We start from the raw sequence: 21,521 nt of genomic DNA, 5'->3' as shown, positions 1-21,521 counted from the left end.
CAAATGTATACTTGATTAAGAATATATCAACAAAGACAGAAAGCGCTTTGGAGATCTCAAAGTACAGACAGAGATCTCCAGATACCTCAGGCAGAAAAATTCTTAAAAACAATAGTGTCTTAATAGGTTTCAGCCTTATGACAATATTAAAGATGTTGAATATTGCTCTAATAATTATATATATTTTTCAGATAGTGGAATGATAATGGGAAACTTGCATTATTTTTTCCACAGGGGAACCATAAATTACCATAAAAAGTTAACCATAAAAAGTTAGATTAGATTATAGATTTTTACCAGAAGTAAAAAACGATTTAAAAAAGATTGTTAGAATATTATTAATATATCACAATGTTAATATAATAAATACATAATTGTATTATATTAATTATATATTATATACATGTATTATTAAAAATTAAAATATATATATTGAGTTCATTCATGGAAGAAAAATATTTACTCATGAAACTCCAGTCATAAAAATATAGTTAATAAATTATTATTCTAATATATTATCATTATTATTAAATAAAGTAGGCCTACATATAATAAATGTAACAGCAATATTTATCTACACACACTAAAACATTTAAATTCATTAAAAAATGCCATGGGGTTTTCTGAAATCTTAACTCACCAAATATAAAGCTGTTAGGTCACGCTTATGTTCCCTAATGCCGTTTAATTTCACATTGCACACCAGCAGAATACTATTCATTTTCTCACTGAATACTTCAACTTGTATTTATTTATATAGCACATTTAATAGCAACGTTGTTGCGCAATAAGTACTTAAACTGTACTTGTACTTAAACAATAAGATATAGATGTATAAAAACATTTATCAAGCTCAGCAGATGAAGGCATGACTACACACTCTTAGACATTCCCCTCACACACCTGTATAATGAGATCAGTGTAGAGAGAAATAAAACTAGATAAAAGTAAGTTATAACTACAATGTACAATACCCTTAACTAAAAGCGAAGTTAAAAAGATAAGTTTTAAATATATCAGGAAGACATTTAGGTCACAAGTTCTTGTGTAGAGTAACTGACCCTATGAACGTATACTGTGGCGGCGCCTGTTTAGAGCGTCCTAAGATACGGATGTCACAGATGGCAGCTTCGGTGGAGTCTCTCGGGATGAACTTAATACATAACCTCCTCTTCCTGAACGCCGGCTCCTCTGGAGTGAGAGAGAGAGAGAGAGAGGAACAGGACATGTTAAAGAAGGTGAAAGGGAGATGGAGTTTACAACAGAAAGAGAAAATAGACGGAACGAGGTCAGCGCTGGAAATGAAAGAGGATCATTTCACACAATCGATTAATTATTTAACACGAGATACTAAATCCACAATGGAGGTCCAGCTCTGCTGCACGTCTAAAAGCAACTACAAACAAACATGTCTTTAACTCTGGTCTCTGGTTTATTTAAGCTACAATAACAGTTAATATCTTGAGTGTCTGTGCAAACAAATAGAGTGGTTTCAGGGAGAGTATGAAATTATTACATTTAGGACTTGAGCCTGAAATTCAAACACAAAACGCAAGTATGTGAACACAAACGCAGCTAGTTATTCAAGCGCGGTTTCACATTTTGCATTCTGAAAAAGACTTCAAAGTATTCATATTTCAACCTAAAATCCACCCTAGGATGCTATGCATATCAATTAGAAAATATGGTTTTGAAGATGCATCAGTTGTGATCTGGCTGAAATAGCTGTTGTAAATGTTCAAGAGGAGATGTGGGCTCTTACGTGTGTCCACGGTTTCCTGAATGGGAATGAATCCCACAGGCAGCGTGTCCTTGATGTCGATGAGCTTCATGTCTACGAGCACATTTCCTAAATGACTCTGTGGAGAGAGACAGGAGAATGTCAATAGACCACATCTCTAGTCATGTACTTGGTTGCAATTATTATTTCTAAATTCTAAACACATAAGAACACAATATTTGAAGCATCATCATCACAATAATAGTCGTGTAATCAAGGTAACCAAAAACAGAAGTAATTTAAAGACAGGAAAAAAAGTAAAACCACAAACATTATTTTCAAGCTCTTTCCGCTTTGGTTTGCCTGAAAAGAATGAATTAGACTAAATGCAGCAAGGAAAGGAAGAAGAAGCATCTCTGTTTTCATGAGTAAAAATAAATAGTCTAAAAAACAAATAGAAGAGATCCTGTGACATATTACAGAGATCATTTTAACTCTAACAAGATATAACATTATATAAACACTTCATCATGAACATGCTCTGGATATTTAAAAAGTTCATCCCCCTTTTTGGCCTTTAAACTGAAGTGGCTCAGAAAAAAATGTTTAAGCAAATGGATTGCACTATATTGTAAATAAGGTGTTGACATATTTCTCTTCTCTAATGACGTGTTTACTGGCGCGAGGGTGGGACAATCTGTAAGTTCAAACCAATAACGGTTGAACCACAACAATCCAATTATCCAATCAATTTCCCGGGACAAAATAAAGTCCCACCCAACAGTTTCTCTTGTTTGAGAAGCCGTTTCACAATACTTCACAATAGGGAAGAACAGTCCGACTTTAACAAATCAGCATCTTGGACTAGAAATATTTGTAAAATGTTATCATAATTAAAAGAAATGATCTAATAAAGAACTGAATTCATGACTCACGTTCTCTTTGGAGAATGCTCTGGTGAAGCACAGATAGCGGGTCACCTTGGATTTGAACAGGCCATCTTTCCACAAATCTGCATCAATCCCATCTGTGGTTTGTGCAACCTAAAAGGAATGAAAAGAAAAACTGATTTGATTATGAATTATAATAAAAATAGTTTTTTCCATTTGCAGAAGGTTACTTGTTTGATTCTGTTCTTAAAGGATAAACAAATAATTGATTCAGTACGACAGCCATGAGCCAATATATGACAAAACACTTTTTATACAATTACCGTAATAATCCATCAGAAAAAAGGCCTGATTTAGTTCAAACGAGTTGGTAATTTAGCATTCTAAACTATAACAGACTTTAATTAGCTTCTCAAGGGCTTCTGGGAAATTCCTACCCTCAATATAAGCACAACAGATTAGGAAGAGTCAAAAAATTGTATTCCTAGATGTGCCTTTAGTGGTGATTATTTTAGGAGGATAAATATAAAAAGATGCAACATCTCAGAACGGCTTTTAAAGAAGTTCTTTTGAGAATAAAAAAGCCTTCAGCTTGTATGGCCCACATGGAGATGGTTAGTGCTAACTGTACAGTGTAGTCCATCTCAACAGCAGTCAACATGCATGCTTGCTCAATAAACAGCATGAGCTGCCCACACAAACAGCCACACATCAGTCATGCCATAGCAGCTGGCTTCCCACAAGCCACTTGACAAACACGACCGAACAATGAGTGGGTAAATGTCACACAAGTGTTAGGGAAAGACCACTATCTGAAGCGATGCAGCATTCAGTCTTAGGGCCGGACATGATGATATGCTTATTTATACACCAAATATATTTATACTATTAGTGTCAGTTATATTTTAATAAGAGAATGCACAGAAAATAAGTCGGAGGGATATATGTTGGGATTAAAATATCTGAGACTTGAAATTTGTGATTGTAAAGGGTTTTAGGAATTTGAAAATGTAGGCTAATCTTCAATTTCCTGCACTATTTCTAGGTGACTGAAATGTAAGTAAATTTGTGACATTGACCATGTGAACTTAAGTTCTGGCTTCCATTGCGACTCAAGATGCTCTATGAAACATCTCAGATCAACCTGGAAAACATGATCACCACATGTGTTCATGTAGCTCAAATACTGCTGTCATTAAAGCAAGAGACACAATCCAAATACTGAGACGCAAATTCATGTTAATTTTTCAAACAATCATTTCACTCACATTGATGATATAATTTGGCATGAAAAATGGGGGGGAAAAAGATTTCACATTTTATAAACCCCATTTAAGACTGAAGATCGTTTTATCTTCCAATTCTCTGCCCACGGCCTACTTTGCTTTGAGGAAGCAAATGCAAGGCCAGTAGGTAAGAAGTCAAGGCTAGCTAAAAATGGTACTTCCTCTTTTTCTGTATTTCCTAATTCCTGCTGTAATAAAATTGTACAATTGCACCAAACTTTGTCGTTGTCCTGCTCAGTATCAGCTAACTTCTCAGTAGATATAAAAAGTCATCACTAACCCTTCAATTTGCTTAAATGCCAAAGACCGATCAATAATAATAATGCTTTACTTTGAAAGCACCATTAATTAGCTAAATTAATCGTTAGTGATGCAAAAGACAGGCATAACACCCTCATAATACTCATAACATCTGTACCAATGAATACTAAATTGGATGAATACTGAAACCCTTTTTTGCCCATCTTTAAAGGAAATGTAAAATTGATGAAGGCAGTTTGATATTAATAATTAAAAAAAGAAAGAATTGTCTGTAAACAACAGGCAAATAACAATGCCTACATTCATTTGAACCAATTTAAAGACACCTTGGATATCTGACAAAGTAATGACTCAATGAAGTCATTGAAGAGCCCAGATTTTAGGGGTTGTCCAAGAGTCAAACCGCAGACTTCTGTAGTTTGATATTGAACAGACACAAGTAGCTCACTGTTAGTGTTGGAAACAACAGATTTCTCTCTATCTCTCTCTCTCTAGTTCTGATGCTTTGCGTGTAGACTACAGCGATTCTGCCATTTGAGAAGACGTTTTGGGGGTGGAATGGCTGCTATCAACAGACCCTGCTTTCACACACTGTCGCGATCCACACAGGAAGCTTTGTTAAGCTCTGCGCAGGAGTGACGACAACGATCGGGACAGCTAAAGGAAACACAACAACCCCACTGCGTCTTCTGCTGCCAAAGTAGATCCAGATCATGTGCGAGTTCCTGCTAAAAAAACACAAATGCAATGGTGCAAAAAAAAAAAATGTACGGCACAAAACGTCAGAAACTGGGCCTGTGATCATAAATGTACTTTCTAGGGTATTACGTGACATTCATGTCAGGCTATTCATGAGGTGCATCATGTAAATATTACTCCTGGGGCCTGTACCATGATGGTATTTTAACAAACTCAGGGTTACAGGATTAGTGTCGAGTTGACAAAACCAAACCAATCCAACCAGGCTTTGTTGGTACCATGATGCTGATCATCAACTTTCTCTGTCAACTCAGGCTTTGATCCTGAGTTTAGGAGTTTAGGTGTGACATCAGTAGCGAACAGCCAATCACATGCTGAGAAAAAGTTAAACTCATTTAAAACTCAATGAAATTCATTTCTCGCGAGAGAAGCAGCGCAATTCACTTATTAAATAAATAAAATAAAGAATTAAAATATTAAGAATTTAAACAAATTTACACAGCAAGAAGAAAATAGCATAGCTGTCTATGAAAGAGGACAACTAAAAGAAAAGTCTCGCTACTGTATATCAGTGCAAGTAAAAGTTGTGAAGTTAGTTTATACAGTTAATAAAGGCATAGAGAGAACTGAACATTTAAGCTCACATGTAGTCATTTTATAGCTTCATCTATTGATTCTAAAGCGTATTACCTTTATATATTTATTCATTTAAACTCTGCATAATAATAATTGATAAACTAAAATTGTACATGTGTGATCGATTAAGGGTATAATAATTACATAAATAATATCTAAATCATACAAAATTATTATTCTAAATAAGCATTACTAAAAGCCAGACGATTTTGTCTTTAAAAATCATTTGCTATGTAGTGACCTTTAATTTGGAGTAGGAACAGGTGGAGTCACTTTATCGCATCAGACATGTGTCCCTTTGCTCACATCTGATTGGACCAAGTTCGATTTTCCAAACTCTTACCTGGAACATACCAGGTAAGCCGTGGAGCGTAAGTTACTATGGCGATGAACACTGCTAAAAGCCAAACCACTTTCATGGTCCCCAAAACTCAGGCTTGGCGCAAAATAAACTGAAACATATCCGGCTAGCCACCAAAACCGGCTTCATGGTACAGGCCCCTGATGATCCTATGCTATGCTGTGGCATTTTTTCCAAAAGGTTTTAGGAAAACAGTCTTGGGGAGATCTTAAAAAATGAAATAGATGTTACAGTGAGAGCAGAACGTTGACACTGTACGCAAACACATTCTTAAAGACGTCTCCTTGATCCCCTTGATAGTACTGATTGTATGATTACATTGATATCGCCTGTATAGCTGTGAGCCTTTGAAACGTCATACCTTTAAACCACATACAGATCGTATTTCTCCCAGCCAAAGGGATTTTCTGCAACTGAGATCAACATGGTTTGTGTGCATGTCTACAGGGCTCTTTGTTGATATTAACTCTAAACAGAAATACATCCAACATCGTTCTAGTATTACATATCAACAATTACACAAGGCATGTCATATTACAGTAGTCCGTTTCACACACATTTACGTGCAATGTCCCGAGTTCACACCTGAAACACGTGGTGTACTGAACTGAGTTCTTGTTGGCGACTTATTAAGCTTGAACGGGGAAATACACACACTTATGTTTCCAAATGTCCCTCTTTGCAAGTATCCTTGTAAACAGTCATTTATGTCTTAAGTGAATGTAAACAGTTGAGAAAGAAAGAGCATGTGTATCAGTATATTACAGTCGTCAACATTAGTAGTGGATCAAAACCTTTCATCAGTTATACATGAATTTTGAACAATACCCGTTCTTGCCTTAGGACAACTTTTTTTGAAAGTTTTTAATCCACTTCAAATGTTGACTACTGTAGATCAGTGCATTCGGTTTTAAAGCGACAGCAGCCTAATATTCCTCCTGCGATCTGTGTCATTCATGTTAATCAAACAAAAGAAAGACCAATAAAATCACTCACTGCTCTTGACTCAATAACATTGAAGACTATGCACTGGTTTTTGTACATTTAATTACTTTATTCAATTTTTGTATATGTAGTATTTAGGCCTATGCAGTTCTTATTTCTAAAGCTTGAAGTTTTTTTGTTCTATTGTAGTTTCTCCTGTTGCTTGTAATTTGACTGTGTACTTGTCTTCAGTAAGCTTAAGAGTTTTTTTTTTTTTTTACTTAAGCTAGTACGGAGTCCCCAGTCGGAGCACTTTCCAGCACTCCTCCCAGTGACCCCAAGAAGGCCGGGTACTCTGCACTGCCGTTTGGCCCGTAGGCACACACGACAGTGAGAGACCTATCCACGACCCGTAGGCGCAGGGTAGCGACCCTCTCGTTCACCGGGGTAAACTCCAACACATGGCGGCTGAGCTGGGGGGCTATAAGCAAAATATACCGTCGTTCTACTGGGGGACTTCAACGCTCACGTGGGCAACGACAGTGACACCTGGAGGGGCGTGATTGGGAGGAACGCCCCCCCCAACCTGAACCCGAGCGGTGTTCAGTTATTGGACTTCTGTGCTAGTTACAGTTTGTCCATAACGAACACCATGTTCAAGCATAAGGGTGTCCACCAGTGCACGTGGCACCAGGACACCCTAGGTCGCAGGTCGATGATTGACTTTGTGGTCGTTTCATCTTACCTGCGGCCGTATGTCTTGGACACTCGGGTGAAGAGAGGGGCGGAGCTGTCAACTGATCACCACCTGGTGGTGAGTTGGATCCGATGGCGGGGGAGGAGGCTGGACAGACTTGACAGAGAGATCTTCAACTCCCACCTCCGGCGGAGCCACAACAGGATTCCGAGGGAGGCTGGAGATATTGAGTCTGAGTGGACCATGTTCTCCACCTCCATTGTCGAAGCGGCTTCTAGAAGCTGTGGCCATAAGGTCTCCGGTGCCTCCGGTTGACCTCAACTGGGGATGTCGTCGGACGGTGGAAGGAATACTTCGAGGATCTCCTCAATCCCGCCGTCACGTCTTCTATTGAGGAAGCAGAGGCTGAGGGCTCAGAGGTGGACTCGTCCATCACCCTAGCTGAGGTCACCGAGGTAGTCAAGAAACTCCGCGGTGGCAAGGCACAGGGGGTGGATGAGATCCGCCCTGAGTACCTCAAGTCTCTGGATGTTGTGGGGCTGTCTTGGCTGAGACGCCTCTGCAGCATCGCGTGGCGGTCGGGGAAAGTGCCTCTGGGATGGCAGACCGGGGTGGTGGTACCTCTTTTTAATAAGGGGGACCAGAGGGTGTGTTCTAACTACAGGGGGATCACACCTCTCAGCCTCCCTGGGAAAGTCTATGCCAGGGTACTGGAGAGGAGAATACGGCCGATAGTGGAACCTCGGATTCAGGAGGAACAGTGCGGTTTTCGTCCGGGCCGTGGAACACTGGACCAGCTCTATACTCTCTTCAGGGTGCTGGAGGGTTCATGGGAGTTTGCCCAACAAGTCCACATGTGCTTTGTGGATTTGGAGAAGGCATTCGACTGTGTCCCTCGCGGCGGCCTGTGGAGGGTGATCCGGGAGTATGGGGTCCGGGGTCCTTTGCTAAGGGCTGTCCGGTCCCTGTATGACCGAAGCAGGAGCTTGGTTCGCATTGCCGGTAGTAAGTCAGACTTGTTCCCGGTGCATGTTGGACTCCGGTAGGGCTGCCCTTTGTCGCCGGTTCTGTTCATAGTTTTTATGGACAGAATTTCTAGGCGCAGCCAGGGGCCGGAGGGTGTCAGGTTTGGGGACCACGCGATTTCGTCTCTGCTTTTTGCGAATGATGTTGTCGTGTTGGCCCCTTCACACCAGGACCTTCAGCATGCACTGGGACGGTTTGCAGCCGAGTGTGAAGCGGCTGGGATGAAAATCAGCACCTCCAAATCCGAGGCCATGGTCCTCAGTCGGAAAAGGGTGGCTTGCTCACTTCAGGTTGGTGGAGAGATCCTTCCTCAAGTGGAGGAGTTTAAGTATCTTGGGGTTTTGTTCACGAGTGAGGGAAGGATGGAACGGGAGATTGACAGACGGATCAGTGCAGCTTCTGCAGTAATGCGGTTGATGTACCGGTCTGTTGTGGTGAAGAAGGAGCTGAGCCGTAAGGCAAAGCTCTCGATTTACCGGTCAATCTACGTTCCTACTCTCACCTATTGTCATGAGCTTTGGGTCATGACCGAAAGGACAAGATCCCGGATACAGGCGGCCGAAATGAGCTTTCTCCGCAGGTTGGCTGGGCGATCCCTTAGAGATAGGGTGAGAAGCTCGGTCACTTGGGAGGAGCTCAGAGTAGAGCCGCTGCTCCTCCACATCGAGAGGTGTCAGCTGAGGTGGCTCGGGCATCTGTTCCGGATGCCTCCTGGACGCCTTCCCGGGGAGGTGTTCCGGGCACGTCCCACTGAGAGGAGACCCCGGACACGATGGAGAGACTATGTCTCCCGGCTGGCCTGGGAACGCCTCGGTATCCCCCCGGAAGAGCTGGAGGAAGTGTCTAGGGAGAGGGAAGTCTGGGCATCTCTGCTTAGACTGCTGCCCCCGCGACCTGGCCCCAGATAAGCGAGAGAAGATGGATGGATGGACTTAAGCTAGTATTAGTTTTTTTGTGACACTGAAATTAATTAAATTTCAATGTACTCAAAAATTTTGAAACTTTATTTAAAGAAAATGTAACTATAGTTTAATATATACCATTATCATAATAAAAACGACTAATTTCGTGATATAAGACTTTGGTCATATCACCCACACCTATCGGTGAAGATGGTTATTTAGCTGGTATTTGACCATTATCAGATTATCTTACAATAACAATCTGCTTGCCCAAATTAACCTTAGTGCTAGTTGCCCTTGTGTCAGTTCCAAAATCAACCAACAGACTAGTAAAATATCAACATTGTGTTTCAAAATTTTGGGGTGAATTTTGAGAAAATATTGTGTACAAATACTATATATATCCTTTATATAGTTTAAAAGTTTGGAGTAAGATTTTTTTCATGTTTTTGAAAGAAGTCTCTCATGCTCAGTCAGTACAGCTGCAATTATTTGATTAAAAATACAGTAAACTGTTTTCTGTTTGAATATATTGTAAAATATCATTTATTCCTGTGATCAAAGCTGAATTTTCAGCACCATTACTCCAGTGTCACATGATCCTTCAGAAATCACTCTAATATGCGGATTTGCTTCTCAAGAAAGACATATTTTTATTATCATCAATGCTGATTTATATAAAATAAAACCAGCTCTTATAAAAATCAGCGTCTGCTAAATGAATTAATGTAAATGTGAAATGTAAATATCGCATTCTTAGTGGCCATTGAGAAACCCGTATTAATCTATGACTCAATATGTTTTTGAATACAGATATAGTGTCTCGCACAGAAACAGCATGCTAGGCACTAAACCAAACCCCCCAAAAAACTAGAAGAACAGATGTCATTTATTGACAAATGCTTTTGGAGGAACAAAGAGTTTTACTTCCTTATGCACTTTCTACACGATCTTCACCATCTGCATAACTGTATAGGACACTTACCACATCATACCCGGTGGGAGCTCGGTTTCTCGAGGCCACAACTCCTACGCCAGTGATCGGGTCCATGGGCATCTCTGGCAGGGCGTCTGAAAGGTCCCGTACCTCAGGCATCATGGAGGAATTCTGAGGAGACAAGAGTGTTGTTAAAACATTTATACCCTAAACAACGAAACACCTGACAGAACATGTCGGATGAGTCTAAATAGAGTTTGTTTTGTCTACAAAAGCAAATTAACTTTTGTTAGACTACCCTTGGTTACGGTTGCTACATCCCATAGGAATGAACTGGGGATTTCCATGAACAGCATGATTTTCAGTAGGATGTGCTAATAAAATGGCATTTTTCTGCTGTTTTTTTTTTTTTTATTAAAGAAGTTAAATTATGCAGCAATGTGAATTAAAAACTACAGAGACTGCATTGGAGGCAAACGCGTACTAAAAGGAGAAAGTTCTCGTTTAAAAGTGAAAACATAGGTATAATGTTTCTAACGTACAATCCATTAACTATGGTGAACATTTCAGTTGCTGCTAGTAATGACACTACAATGACCTGAATCAATACATAAATGTAATTACATAACGTTAATTTACCCTGCAAACACATGCTCGTGATTTAAATAATATATTTGTAGATGAGGGTGACAATCCACAACGTGAACTTCACAACATTTTTTTAAGGACTTGGAAAAGGAAGAAGGAACTCTGGATCACTATTATATGTGACCCAGCAACAACATTGTAGCATATTTCTTTTCCACTGAATTGTGTTTAATACTATCCAAACACACAAATTATCTACAGACTTAAAGTGAAAAAGCTTGTATGACACTCATTTTTCATGATTCAGTTAATTTCCCTAATGCTTCATTTAAAACGCCCTCTTAATTAGAGTATAAAATGATGCCAAATATGGCCTATATTGTTTGTTAGCAAATAGCAATAAAAGGTTTTTAAAAGTCAAAACACTTACTAAAATGTTCACATTTACACAAGCTGATACTCAAACATATCTCTGAGACAACACAGGACAGAATAAAAACATGATGGCACTGCCAAAACATCAAGACAAGCTGACAAATGAAACCAAGTCACTGTGTAAAAGACATGTTTGAACAGAGAACAATATTCTGCAGAATAGAACAAGAGTCTAGATGGAAAGCACAAGAGGGTGGAGACGAAACATTGAGCCAGGCGACAATCTTACACAGCAACTACTTCAAGGGGAAAATATCTTAATGCCAAGACTATTACAATTAGCAGGATTCTGATAATGAAGATGAGTCAACACACTTCCAGAGCATTTCAGAGCTTAAAATGAACAAGAACTTACACGTTACTCTAAAATGTAAACAGTTTTGGCGGGTAAAAGGAGAAAACTTGCATGTCTACCAGAGATCAACAGATTAAACAAAACTGATGAGTTTGTGCAGTGTAAAAATACACTTAATATTCAGTAAAACTATTAATTTGTAGGGTACCAATACCATGACTTCGATACCGGTTCCTGAACGATACTTTCTTCGATACCAATTTTATGAACAGATAATGTTCTAGCAGATGCTGTAACATTAATGTGAAGAGGGGAAAAAACAAGAAAGCTAAACTGTTAATGCAGCAAACCTTAAGGATGAGCACACTTTACAAGATGCCTAGTTTAATGTACTCAACATTAATGTAATTAACTCAATTCTGTTTTCCCCATTAAAATTCTTCTGGATAATCAAATGTAAAATAACACTGCATAGTCTTCACTGTACAAATTAAATATATAGATTAATCCTTATTACAGTTACTTAAGTTACAGTTCTTAATTTACAAAAGTTATTCAGTCAAGAGCATTAAGTGATTTTTTTGTTTTGTTTTGCAGTGAGTGAGTATTTTGTTGTGTGATTAACATTTAAAAACACAGACAGCAGGAATAATAGGCAGCTGTCACTTTAAGACATAATGCACAGATCCAGTTTACTGATACACATGCATTTTCTTTCTCCACTGTTTCCGTTCACTTAACACATATGTTTACTATGTTTACTATGTTTACTAGGATACTCGCCAAGATGGGCATGTGTCTGTTCGTGAAAGAGAGCTCAATTCACTATTCACTTGAATGTTTAAATTTGCATGGCTTAAAAACGTGCAAAAGATCAACTTTCATGACGATGCAGCACTGGCCTGATCTGGACAGTGATGGTTCTGTCAACTCTTGGCCATCAGGCAGTGCTTATTGTCGAGCCCTGCATGTAAATCTAGCATATCAATTCTTTTTATGAAGCATGTGTGAAAGTCTCTATCTTTCTCTCACGTTGAGTGTGCGTGTGTGCAAGAAAGCAACAGAGGGCGCTCTCAGCCAAGCGACGGTGCGCAAAGCTCAGCAGGCAATCAATTTATATTGCACCAGACTTATTTTTTGCCCTTAACTCAATCATAGGTGACTGAAATCCTGAAATTGAATAGCATTAGTTAATTAAAGAAGTTTTTAGTTGCTTAACGTTCAATTTGGTCACATATTCGAGAGATTTACTCGCATTGTAGAGGGTTTTAAAGGCATTCTGGTCTCGTCTCCATCATGCACTTCATCAAATCAACTGGTTTTGGAGTCAGGGTTTGTTATTCCTGAGCATCTAAAGAGTTATGTAGCTGAATACAAATGATTCACAGTCTTTGGATGAAGCTAAGCGCTTTGGAGGCAACCTTGGCAACCAGGCCTGCCCTCCGCGCTCTGCAAACAAGCCACAAAGAAGCTGTGTCAAATCACTGGTGCACATGGAAGCAGCTTGCAGCCAAGCAAACAGCAGAGAGAGGAGAAGAAAGAGAGTGAGATCAAACTGAGAGCATGTGAGAACTCTATAGAGCCGAGAGACAGAGTGTTAAAAAAAAAGGTGTGACGCGATGATCTCTGAAGTCAACAGTGAGAAAACCCAACAGGATTAGACTGCATTCGTTCACAGGGAAGGAATGCAGTTCTTACAGAAAAGGAAATCATATAGCCAATTGTATTTTAGTTTAATGTGAATTAAAAACTCCAATATATTAAATCAGAGATAAAACCGAGATTTCATAAACCCCTTTTCAACTCATAATATGCCCAACTTGGTCCAATTCAATTATACCCAGGAAAAGGCTGTTCTGGGCAAGAAAACACTTAGGCCTAAATCTGCTGGTTTCGAACCAGAAAGCGGTAGCGTCAGTGCTTGAGCAAGGGATACAATTCTCACAAAAGTTTACTTTTCAAAAATATAACAATGCAAAACACAAAACAAAACTTGATAGTATTAAACTTGAGCACTCACTATGTAATCAACGATCAAAACGCAAACTGCAAAGCTACTGCGGTTTCAAACTAGTTAATTTACAAATAGTTATGAGAAATGGATTATTATGAATATGAACTGTATTAGCCCTATATTTAAATAATTGACTTATATTAAAACCAGCTTGTATTGCAATGGCCTAAACAATTCTGAATTAAATTACTAAAAATATGCTCTACAAACTAGTCTGATCTTTTTTAGTTATAGTTAGAAGTTAGAAGAAATGTGGTAAAGATCTGAAAGAGGATTGCAGAACCCAGCTGAGAAAAGGGGTAAATAGTGGAACGCTCCCAATATCCTTTCATTATTATTGAGCCATTCATTCATTATTCATTGATATCCTGATACAGAGCCTCCCTTTGTGATGCATATGATGTATATAGCCAGCGTTGCCGGTCAGCATCAGTGTTCTGGGTGCTGGGCTGTGCACATCCAACCTCCAAAGTAGTTTAACCAGCAAGACCCGCACTATCACTAACTAAGATTAAACCAAGCTGAACCAGCATTAAAATACACAGTGGCTGCATATGGAATAAATTATGTGAATGTGATTGCAACATTTAGCGATCATAAAAACAGAACTTTCAGAATCTGAAATTGGACTGGATTCATTTCAATAGACGAAAATTGGAATGAATGCAAACTCAAAAACAAGTCCATGTCTTTAATATGAAATATGAGCTTCTTATCTATCCTCGGTGGGGGAGAAAACTCCTGTACACTGGAGAAAACATATATCAGATACATTTCTTTAAAAAGAGAGAGAGAGGGAAGTATTATTTTTCATATTTATATTTTTTGCAGTGATCATTAGTGTCACTAAACACACGGTTCATTCCTACTGGAAGCCGGAGGACACCCTCGAGCAGAAACTACACATTTGACCCAGAGAACTAATAAAATAATGTTTTCAGGAAATCCCTAATGTGAAGCTAGCACTATAGAAACGATTAGACTGATTAAACATGAAGACAATAAACACACGACTGTGACAATATATGGTGTATTTGAGTTCTTCAGGCCTTCTCTGGTATTTTCATAATAATAATAAAGTTTATTTATATATGCAATGCTAATCGACACAGCTAATCTCTGTCCAAGAAAAGACATTTAAGAACTTGTTTTTACTCACTTCACATCAAGTTCCTTTTGTGATCTATACTTTTGCGAGAAGCACTGTATAGAATACTATAAAATAATATATTGTCTGCCTCATAAATCAAAGTCAGCATATTTATGCGGGTGCCGCATTTTTTCAAATACGCCGCACTTTCGCCGCATAAATTGCAGATTTCCGCGCAAAATATGCGGAGCTTGCACGATTTCATAATCCCCGCATTTTCGTTGCAAAAAAGTCACATATCTTAGCAGAAAGTTGAAAAATGTTGCGTTTCCTAGACACAAGAGCAGCCATTTCCCCCTGTTGCCATGGGAACGTTATGAAGTGATGTAGTTACATGATGTGAACATCATCGAAAAGCTGTAAAACAGGAAGCACACATTCTATTTTTTTATATTTTATTCATTCGTTTTTACAGAAGTTGTAGCATATTCCTTTTGTAAAGCTATAGAACTTGTTTGACTCAATGTTTTGTAAGTTTGATGTTTTAACGTCTGAAATAAAACGAGATGAGAACTGAAATATTCCAGCACTTTCTGTGATGTAGTATGCTTGCTTATCATAGGAAGTAATAAGAAATGAGTCTTTACATTAAGGTAGTATCCTAGTGAGAACAGGGTGTTGGGGAAAAAAGAACACTTTTTCTTTCTCTTTTTCATCAAACCGCAGTTTTTGCAAGTTCCTGCAAATTTTGCAAGTTCCAGCAATTTCATCGCATAAAATTGCATAAATATCCCGCATATTCCATCGCATTTTTTAAGAAAACGGGCTGCATAATCAAGGATTTTTGCCCGCAACAATCACAAAACAACTCCACATTTTTTCTGGAAGGACTGTTCAAATGCAGGTTATAAGCGACTCAAACTCGCAGTGCTTTACAGAGACGGAGCAGCATTTACTACAGATCACAGAGCCACTCTTCACTAACACAGTACACTGTACAAATATTTATTCAATTGAAATATTGGGGGGAAAGCGTAGCCTTTTCTATTTAAAAAAAAAAAAAAAATAAACATTCGCTCAACATCAAATCACAATTTCGGTTTGATTTTGATTAATCGTGCAGCTCATATGTAAATGGATGGAATTACAACGGTTAGGGTTCATATTAACAGAACTTTCAGAATCTGAGGTTGGACTGGATTCATTTCAATTGTGACAAAATTAGTGCATTTAAACATAGCTAATGAGTATTTGAATTGGATTGGGAAAGTTTAGGGTACATATAAAGAACTTTTGGAATCTGCAGTCAGATGAAAATGCATGTAAACGTGTATGTAGCTAAGAAGAACATATTCTTGAATAAACATGGTCTTAGAATAGTCTTATTAAACAATCAAATGTTGGCAGAACTACAATGGTATTAGCAAAAGGCTTTCCTATCCCTACCCCCAAAAAGGGGACGTAATCATCAATGATTTCCTATTGGATAAATAACAATGAAGCGAAATTCATGCTTGTCTTTCGGACCGGCTATGTCTAACCAGTAGCCTATAATATATGATGAATCTTCATAAACAAATGCACACTAAAGCAATTATCCTAAAGAACAGATGCATGATGCATCCTTCCTGTAACATGAGACTTAAAGGCTCTGCGATGCCTCTCGAACATTAGGGGCAGATCTGCTTTCATATCACTCATCTGCCAGGAGGACAGAGAAGCCTCAGATGGCACAGATGCTGGCACTGTCAGCACACTGCCAACCGAGGAGTCTGGGAGATATTTCAGGGCTCAACAATAAGGACGGCCCAGAGCCAGATTGAGAGAAGCTTGGGCCAGCTGACAGAAGCCACTGCTGCATTTATGCTGTCAATTCAGTATGCACATGGTTTTTTTTTGTAATATAGGCTAGTTGTCAAATAAACCTAGCATTGTATATTACAGATATTGTTAGCTCTTTGATGAATTGCTTTAGTTCCTCTTTGGTAAAAGTGTCTGCTAAATGCATAAATGTAATTTGAATAAATGCTAAAATTATGTTGATAAAGATACTTACTTCTGGGCCAGTGAAAAAATGTACAGGGCAAATAAAAATCAGATCTACTATCCCAACTATGCCAGTAAAACAAATCCTTTTTGTTGAGCTCTGCATGTGTTTGTTTCATTGCTTGTTCAAGTTTACATCACCTCTCTAAGAAAGCATGGCTGTTTGAACAGGTGGATAAAGCAAACATCATCACGGGAAACTAATCAAATCCATGAGGACGGGTTCTAGTCGCCACATCCACTCCAGTTAATATGTATGGATTGATGGGTGTATGTACAGTATGCATGCATGGATGGATGGATGGATGGATGCATGCATGAATGCATGAATGGGTGGTCAGGGATATGATAATCCAAAAGAAAGTGAAAAGTACATGGAAGAACCCATAAATTATGATAACGGCTATCCAAAACAATTTTTAACCATTCTGAGAATTAACATCAACAGAGATCTGGTGCTAATCAAAATGAAATGTCATAGCAGAGGCACAGATTTGGAATGAATCCAGGCCAGAGCATTATAGAAAATACATACAAGATCAATACTTATAGTACAAATACGAAGCAGCTCTTGGTCTATAAATGAATCATACATTACGGCTCCAAATCTCACAAACAAAAGCAGCATTCAGTAGAGAGAGACTGGTCGTAACAACATGCTGATCATTCTAACCCATGCTGGAGTATTTGACAACAAAATTGGTATGTTATACTTGCCTTATCAAATTCATTAGGCATCTTGGTGATAATCTGATCTGAAAATTCAATTTCAACATTTTCAAAGAGCCAATCATAAGAGCATTTATTTCTTACAGCATTACCTCTGTTTACACAGTCACTTGCTTTCTGTAAATTTAATAACAACAGACACTATATAACAGATCAGACATCTGCAGGGTTTCTGTAGGTTTTATGAAGGTAAATGTAAGACCTTTTAAAGAACATTTAGGGAATAAATTGAAGAGAATACATTACATCAATATGCTATCTAAATTTAAATGTCTAAGGAGTATTAGCAACACTTAAATGTTTGGAAAAACAACTTAATGTACAACAAATATCTATTACTTTTTAATTCATTTTACAAAAAAAGTTTAACCATAAACACTCACTTAATTTTGTTATGTTTTCTAGGCTTTATTTTACATTTGAATTTCAAGTAAATGTAGGCCTATCCTAATTTAAAGATGTTTATCCATGAATTGGAAAACAGGACAATTAGTTTAGGTCTCTTTAAGCCTTAATTTATGTAAGGGCGAATTAAGACCTTTTTAAGCCCCTCGGAAACCCTGATCTGAATCATAAACACAGAATTAAAAGACACTCTTAAATGACAATATGACACTCTTGAATTTTATTACAAAGCAGATTAAATATGATCCAATAGACAAGCAATGCTCTGCATTAAATTAATGTATAGCACCTTATCCATATTTCTATTCCCTCATAACCATGAAACATCTCCGTTTTTGTTTAAATGACCAGATATGTAAGATACAAAAGCATACATGTAAGTTAACGTTAATAAATCATTATTATTTACAGTAACATTACTACTCAATATGATTTACTACCCTGCTAAACAATTCACAACTCTTTAAAACATTTCAAACACTTATCTAAGTGTTATTATCATATACTGAGTCCACAATATGAATAAATAATGGACAGTTTTATCATTTGGCTGTAGCCCAATTTTAGCCATTAGCATTAGCAGGCAGGTTGCTAGGAGACTCCTAAGAGAGATTCTATACTTAGCCTAGCCGAGCTAACAAGCTATCCCAATTTAATTTCCACAATATTCCTTTTTTTCAATATTTGTGCAAATAGCAATATGACCATTAAACTCCACATTGACTTAACTGTAAAATGCACTGCGTCCTTCCTTTTCGGACAAAAGCAGCTTTTCATGACCCGCAGCCCACAGCGGTAGCAGCAGACGTAGCAGCGGCCGCAGGAGCCTCGGCAGCGCGTAAGAGCAGAGCGGGGCGGAATGGAAGAGAATGCGGCGGGAAGAGCACGAAAGGTCGGGTGGGAGAAAGCAGAAGCGGAGCTAACAGTGCTAATGCTAATCGACGTCTCTCTTACCCCAATATACTTCACACAGATTGACAGACAGACGCTGCTGTTTGAAAATATATGCGCCAGTGGTTCCTCTTCTGTCTGTCGTTACAGCTCACGACTGAACTGTTGACATTCCCGTTAATCAGTTAATCCATTTCAAAGGATGCATTTCTCCTTAATTTGCCAGAGTCGTTTAGGGATCCTCAGAAGCTGCCATTTCTATTCTAACCAGTCACTGAAACTGAGAGAGGAGAGGGTGGGAGTGGGAACTACGAGAGTGTGTGTGTGTGTGTGTGTGTGTGTGTGTGTGTGTGTGTGTTCTGTGTGTTCTGTGTATTGTTGCTGATGTTGTTATTAAGTCTTTGCCTTTTCTGTTTTATATTCTGAATACCCAACAGTTTCACACAAAAACATAAAAACAAATGCTATTGCTGTAATGCAAAACTAGATTTAATCTGGAGATTTAAAGATATAGCTAGAGGGTAGGCTATGCATGTTGATTAATTAATACGTGGTTTCTTTCAATAATTTAATGTTATCAGCCCTTAGTTAAAGTAAGGTGATATTATAGTACAATGATGGTATCCGATTATTAATATTATGGTAGTTTATAGTCTCATATATGGTAGGGCAGGTATTTTTTTTTAATTGGGGTCCTGGGGCCACAAGGGAGTATTTGCCTATACCACAACTGGGAAGCTTGTCTTCTGTAGACGGAAGGATGCCAACGACGATAAATAGGCTACATTTACATAAATAAATTATACATCTAATATTTTCCAAATAATTTTTTACACAAAAGTAATTTTTTCACAGTATAAATAGCTACCTATTCAATTTTAGAATGGAGGTCCCTCACAGGATGATCATACTTGGGAGACTGAGACCCCTGTTCTTAATGATTACCATATTCATAGGCCTATATGTTCATCAAAAGGAACTTCAAAAAATACCATGGTACAGGTCCATAAAGCTGTGGAATTATTCTGGAACCATGTTTAAAACCATGTTTTAAATATAATGGTTGTAAATGGAAGTTTCACTGTGATTGTGCTATTGAATATGTTGATGGTTTTATATGAGAAAAGGCCCAAAGTTACATATTTTGATTAATACTGCAGTTGCTGTAACCAAAACAGCTTTCATATCAGATTTTGAGTGTTAAAGTTTTCAGCTTATATTTCAATGATGCTGTATATGCACAATGGTAAAACTGGTTAACCTTGGTAAATATTGCTTATGTTCAATAAGCTTATGTGAAATATGCAGGTGTGTTTGAGTGTGAAAGATAGATATGGTGATATTTAGCAGCAACACCACGATCATGGTTGTCAGATAAAATCTCATTGACTGAGTGTTATTTTCACAGTATTGGACAAACACTGAAAGCTCTTCATGCCCCAGATCAGAACTAATGAGATCGGTGTAATGAAGCCCACAGTTCATTCTTAAGAAGGATTAAGTTAGAGACCAACGCTTTACTAGCATGTGTAGATTGCGAATCTCTGCACCATTTCATTTTTAATCACAAACTGGGGTTTTAATCAATGACATAATATTTGAGGATTGTAGATGTATAATTTGCATGTATGCATGGCCAAATGTTTGATCCTGAATTGTATGTGAAGGATGTGAGTATATGCTATGCAATGCACCCAGCTCATGTTGTTGCATATTTGTTATCTGAATGTATAAATGTGCTGTCAGCAATGCCCACTGATCTGCAACCTTTTAAAGAGTGCCATCTGGAGTGCCATGCAGACATGATAATCTCACTTTAATTACATTAGCAATGCCATCAGTTAGTGAGAGTGGAGGGCTCCCCCAAATTATAAATGATTGTATTAAGTCACATGTCAGATGTGTGTCATGATGGCTGGTGTTAGATTAATGGAATTATGATTTCCAGATTTATAAATTCAAAATGATCAAGATCTTTCCTGTAAGTTAGGCTATGCTTTCTTTAGACTGGATGTTTGAATTAAACCTGTGTGTGTGTGTGTGTGTGTGTGTGTGTGTGTGTGTGTGTGTGTGTGTGTGTGTGTGTGTGTGTGTGTGTGTGTGTGTGTGTGTGTGTGCGTGCGTGCGTGCGTGCGTGCGTGCGTGTGTGATTGAAGTAAACCCTAAAGGCTGATTTATACTTCTGCGTCGGACCTACGCCTACGGCGTAGCTACGGCGTAAGTTCGACGCAGAAGTATAAATTTTATAAATAGATTTATACTTCTGCGTCGGACCTACGCCGGAGCCTCTACGCCGTAGACTACGCTTTGGTTTTAATTTATACTTCTGCGTCGTTGTCCGCATTGACGCACGCAGAGGGAGCATGTGAAACCCGAGGGAGCGGTTTGAGCAGACCAATCACAGCTCTTGCGTCCGCGTAGAATTGACGCGTTGTTTTTGTCCTTTTTGTAGAGGTGCACGTCAGGGTACGCCGAAGGATACGCGCGCTACGCACAGCCTTAGCTACGGCGTATGTTCGACGCAGAAGTATAAATTGGGCTTAAAAAAGTGTGTGTGTGTGTGTGTGTGTGTGTGTGTGTGTGTGTGTGTGTGTGTGTGTGTGTGTTGCATTTTGCAACTTTCAGAACTTTGGAGTCTTCTCTTAATGACTAATGTCCGGTGTTATTTGAATATTGTATTCTGTGTGTA

At 38.5% G+C, this 21,521-nt stretch overlaps 1 protein-coding gene across 2 annotated transcripts in view; it reads right to left on the bottom strand.

The window, feature by feature from the left end:
• Positions 1–19,195, bottom strand: part of mvb12ba (multivesicular body subunit 12Ba) — a 28,094-nt gene extending 8,899 nt beyond the window's left edge. Inside the window, exons 1-5 of one of the 2 annotated variants that reach the window (XM_077241795.1) lie at positions 18,896–19,195; positions 10,388–10,510; positions 2,656–2,763; positions 1,763–1,859; positions 1,062–1,191 (exon numbers count right to left, since the gene is read on the bottom strand). In XM_077241795.1, the coding sequence (XP_077097910.1) occupies positions 1,062–1,191; positions 1,763–1,859; positions 2,656–2,763; positions 10,388–10,501 (449 nt within the window). In that variant the 5' untranslated portion in view covers positions 10,502–10,510; positions 18,896–19,195. Of the gene's footprint in view, positions 1–1,061; positions 1,192–1,762; positions 1,860–2,655; positions 2,764–10,387; positions 10,511–18,670 lie in introns of both variants that reach the window. The other variant, XM_077241794.1, reaches the window with a different exon arrangement.
• Positions 19,196–21,521: the final 2,326 nt, after the last annotated feature.

Source organism: Siphateles boraxobius, unplaced genomic scaffold (assembly GCF_051911475.1).
Source record: "Siphateles boraxobius isolate OS27281-9 unplaced genomic scaffold, OSU_SipBor_1 24, whole genome shotgun sequence".
NCBI classification, from domain to species: Eukaryota; Metazoa; Chordata; class Actinopteri; order Cypriniformes; family Leuciscidae; genus Siphateles; species Siphateles boraxobius.
This window is presented reverse-complemented; position numbering and strand designations above follow the sequence as displayed.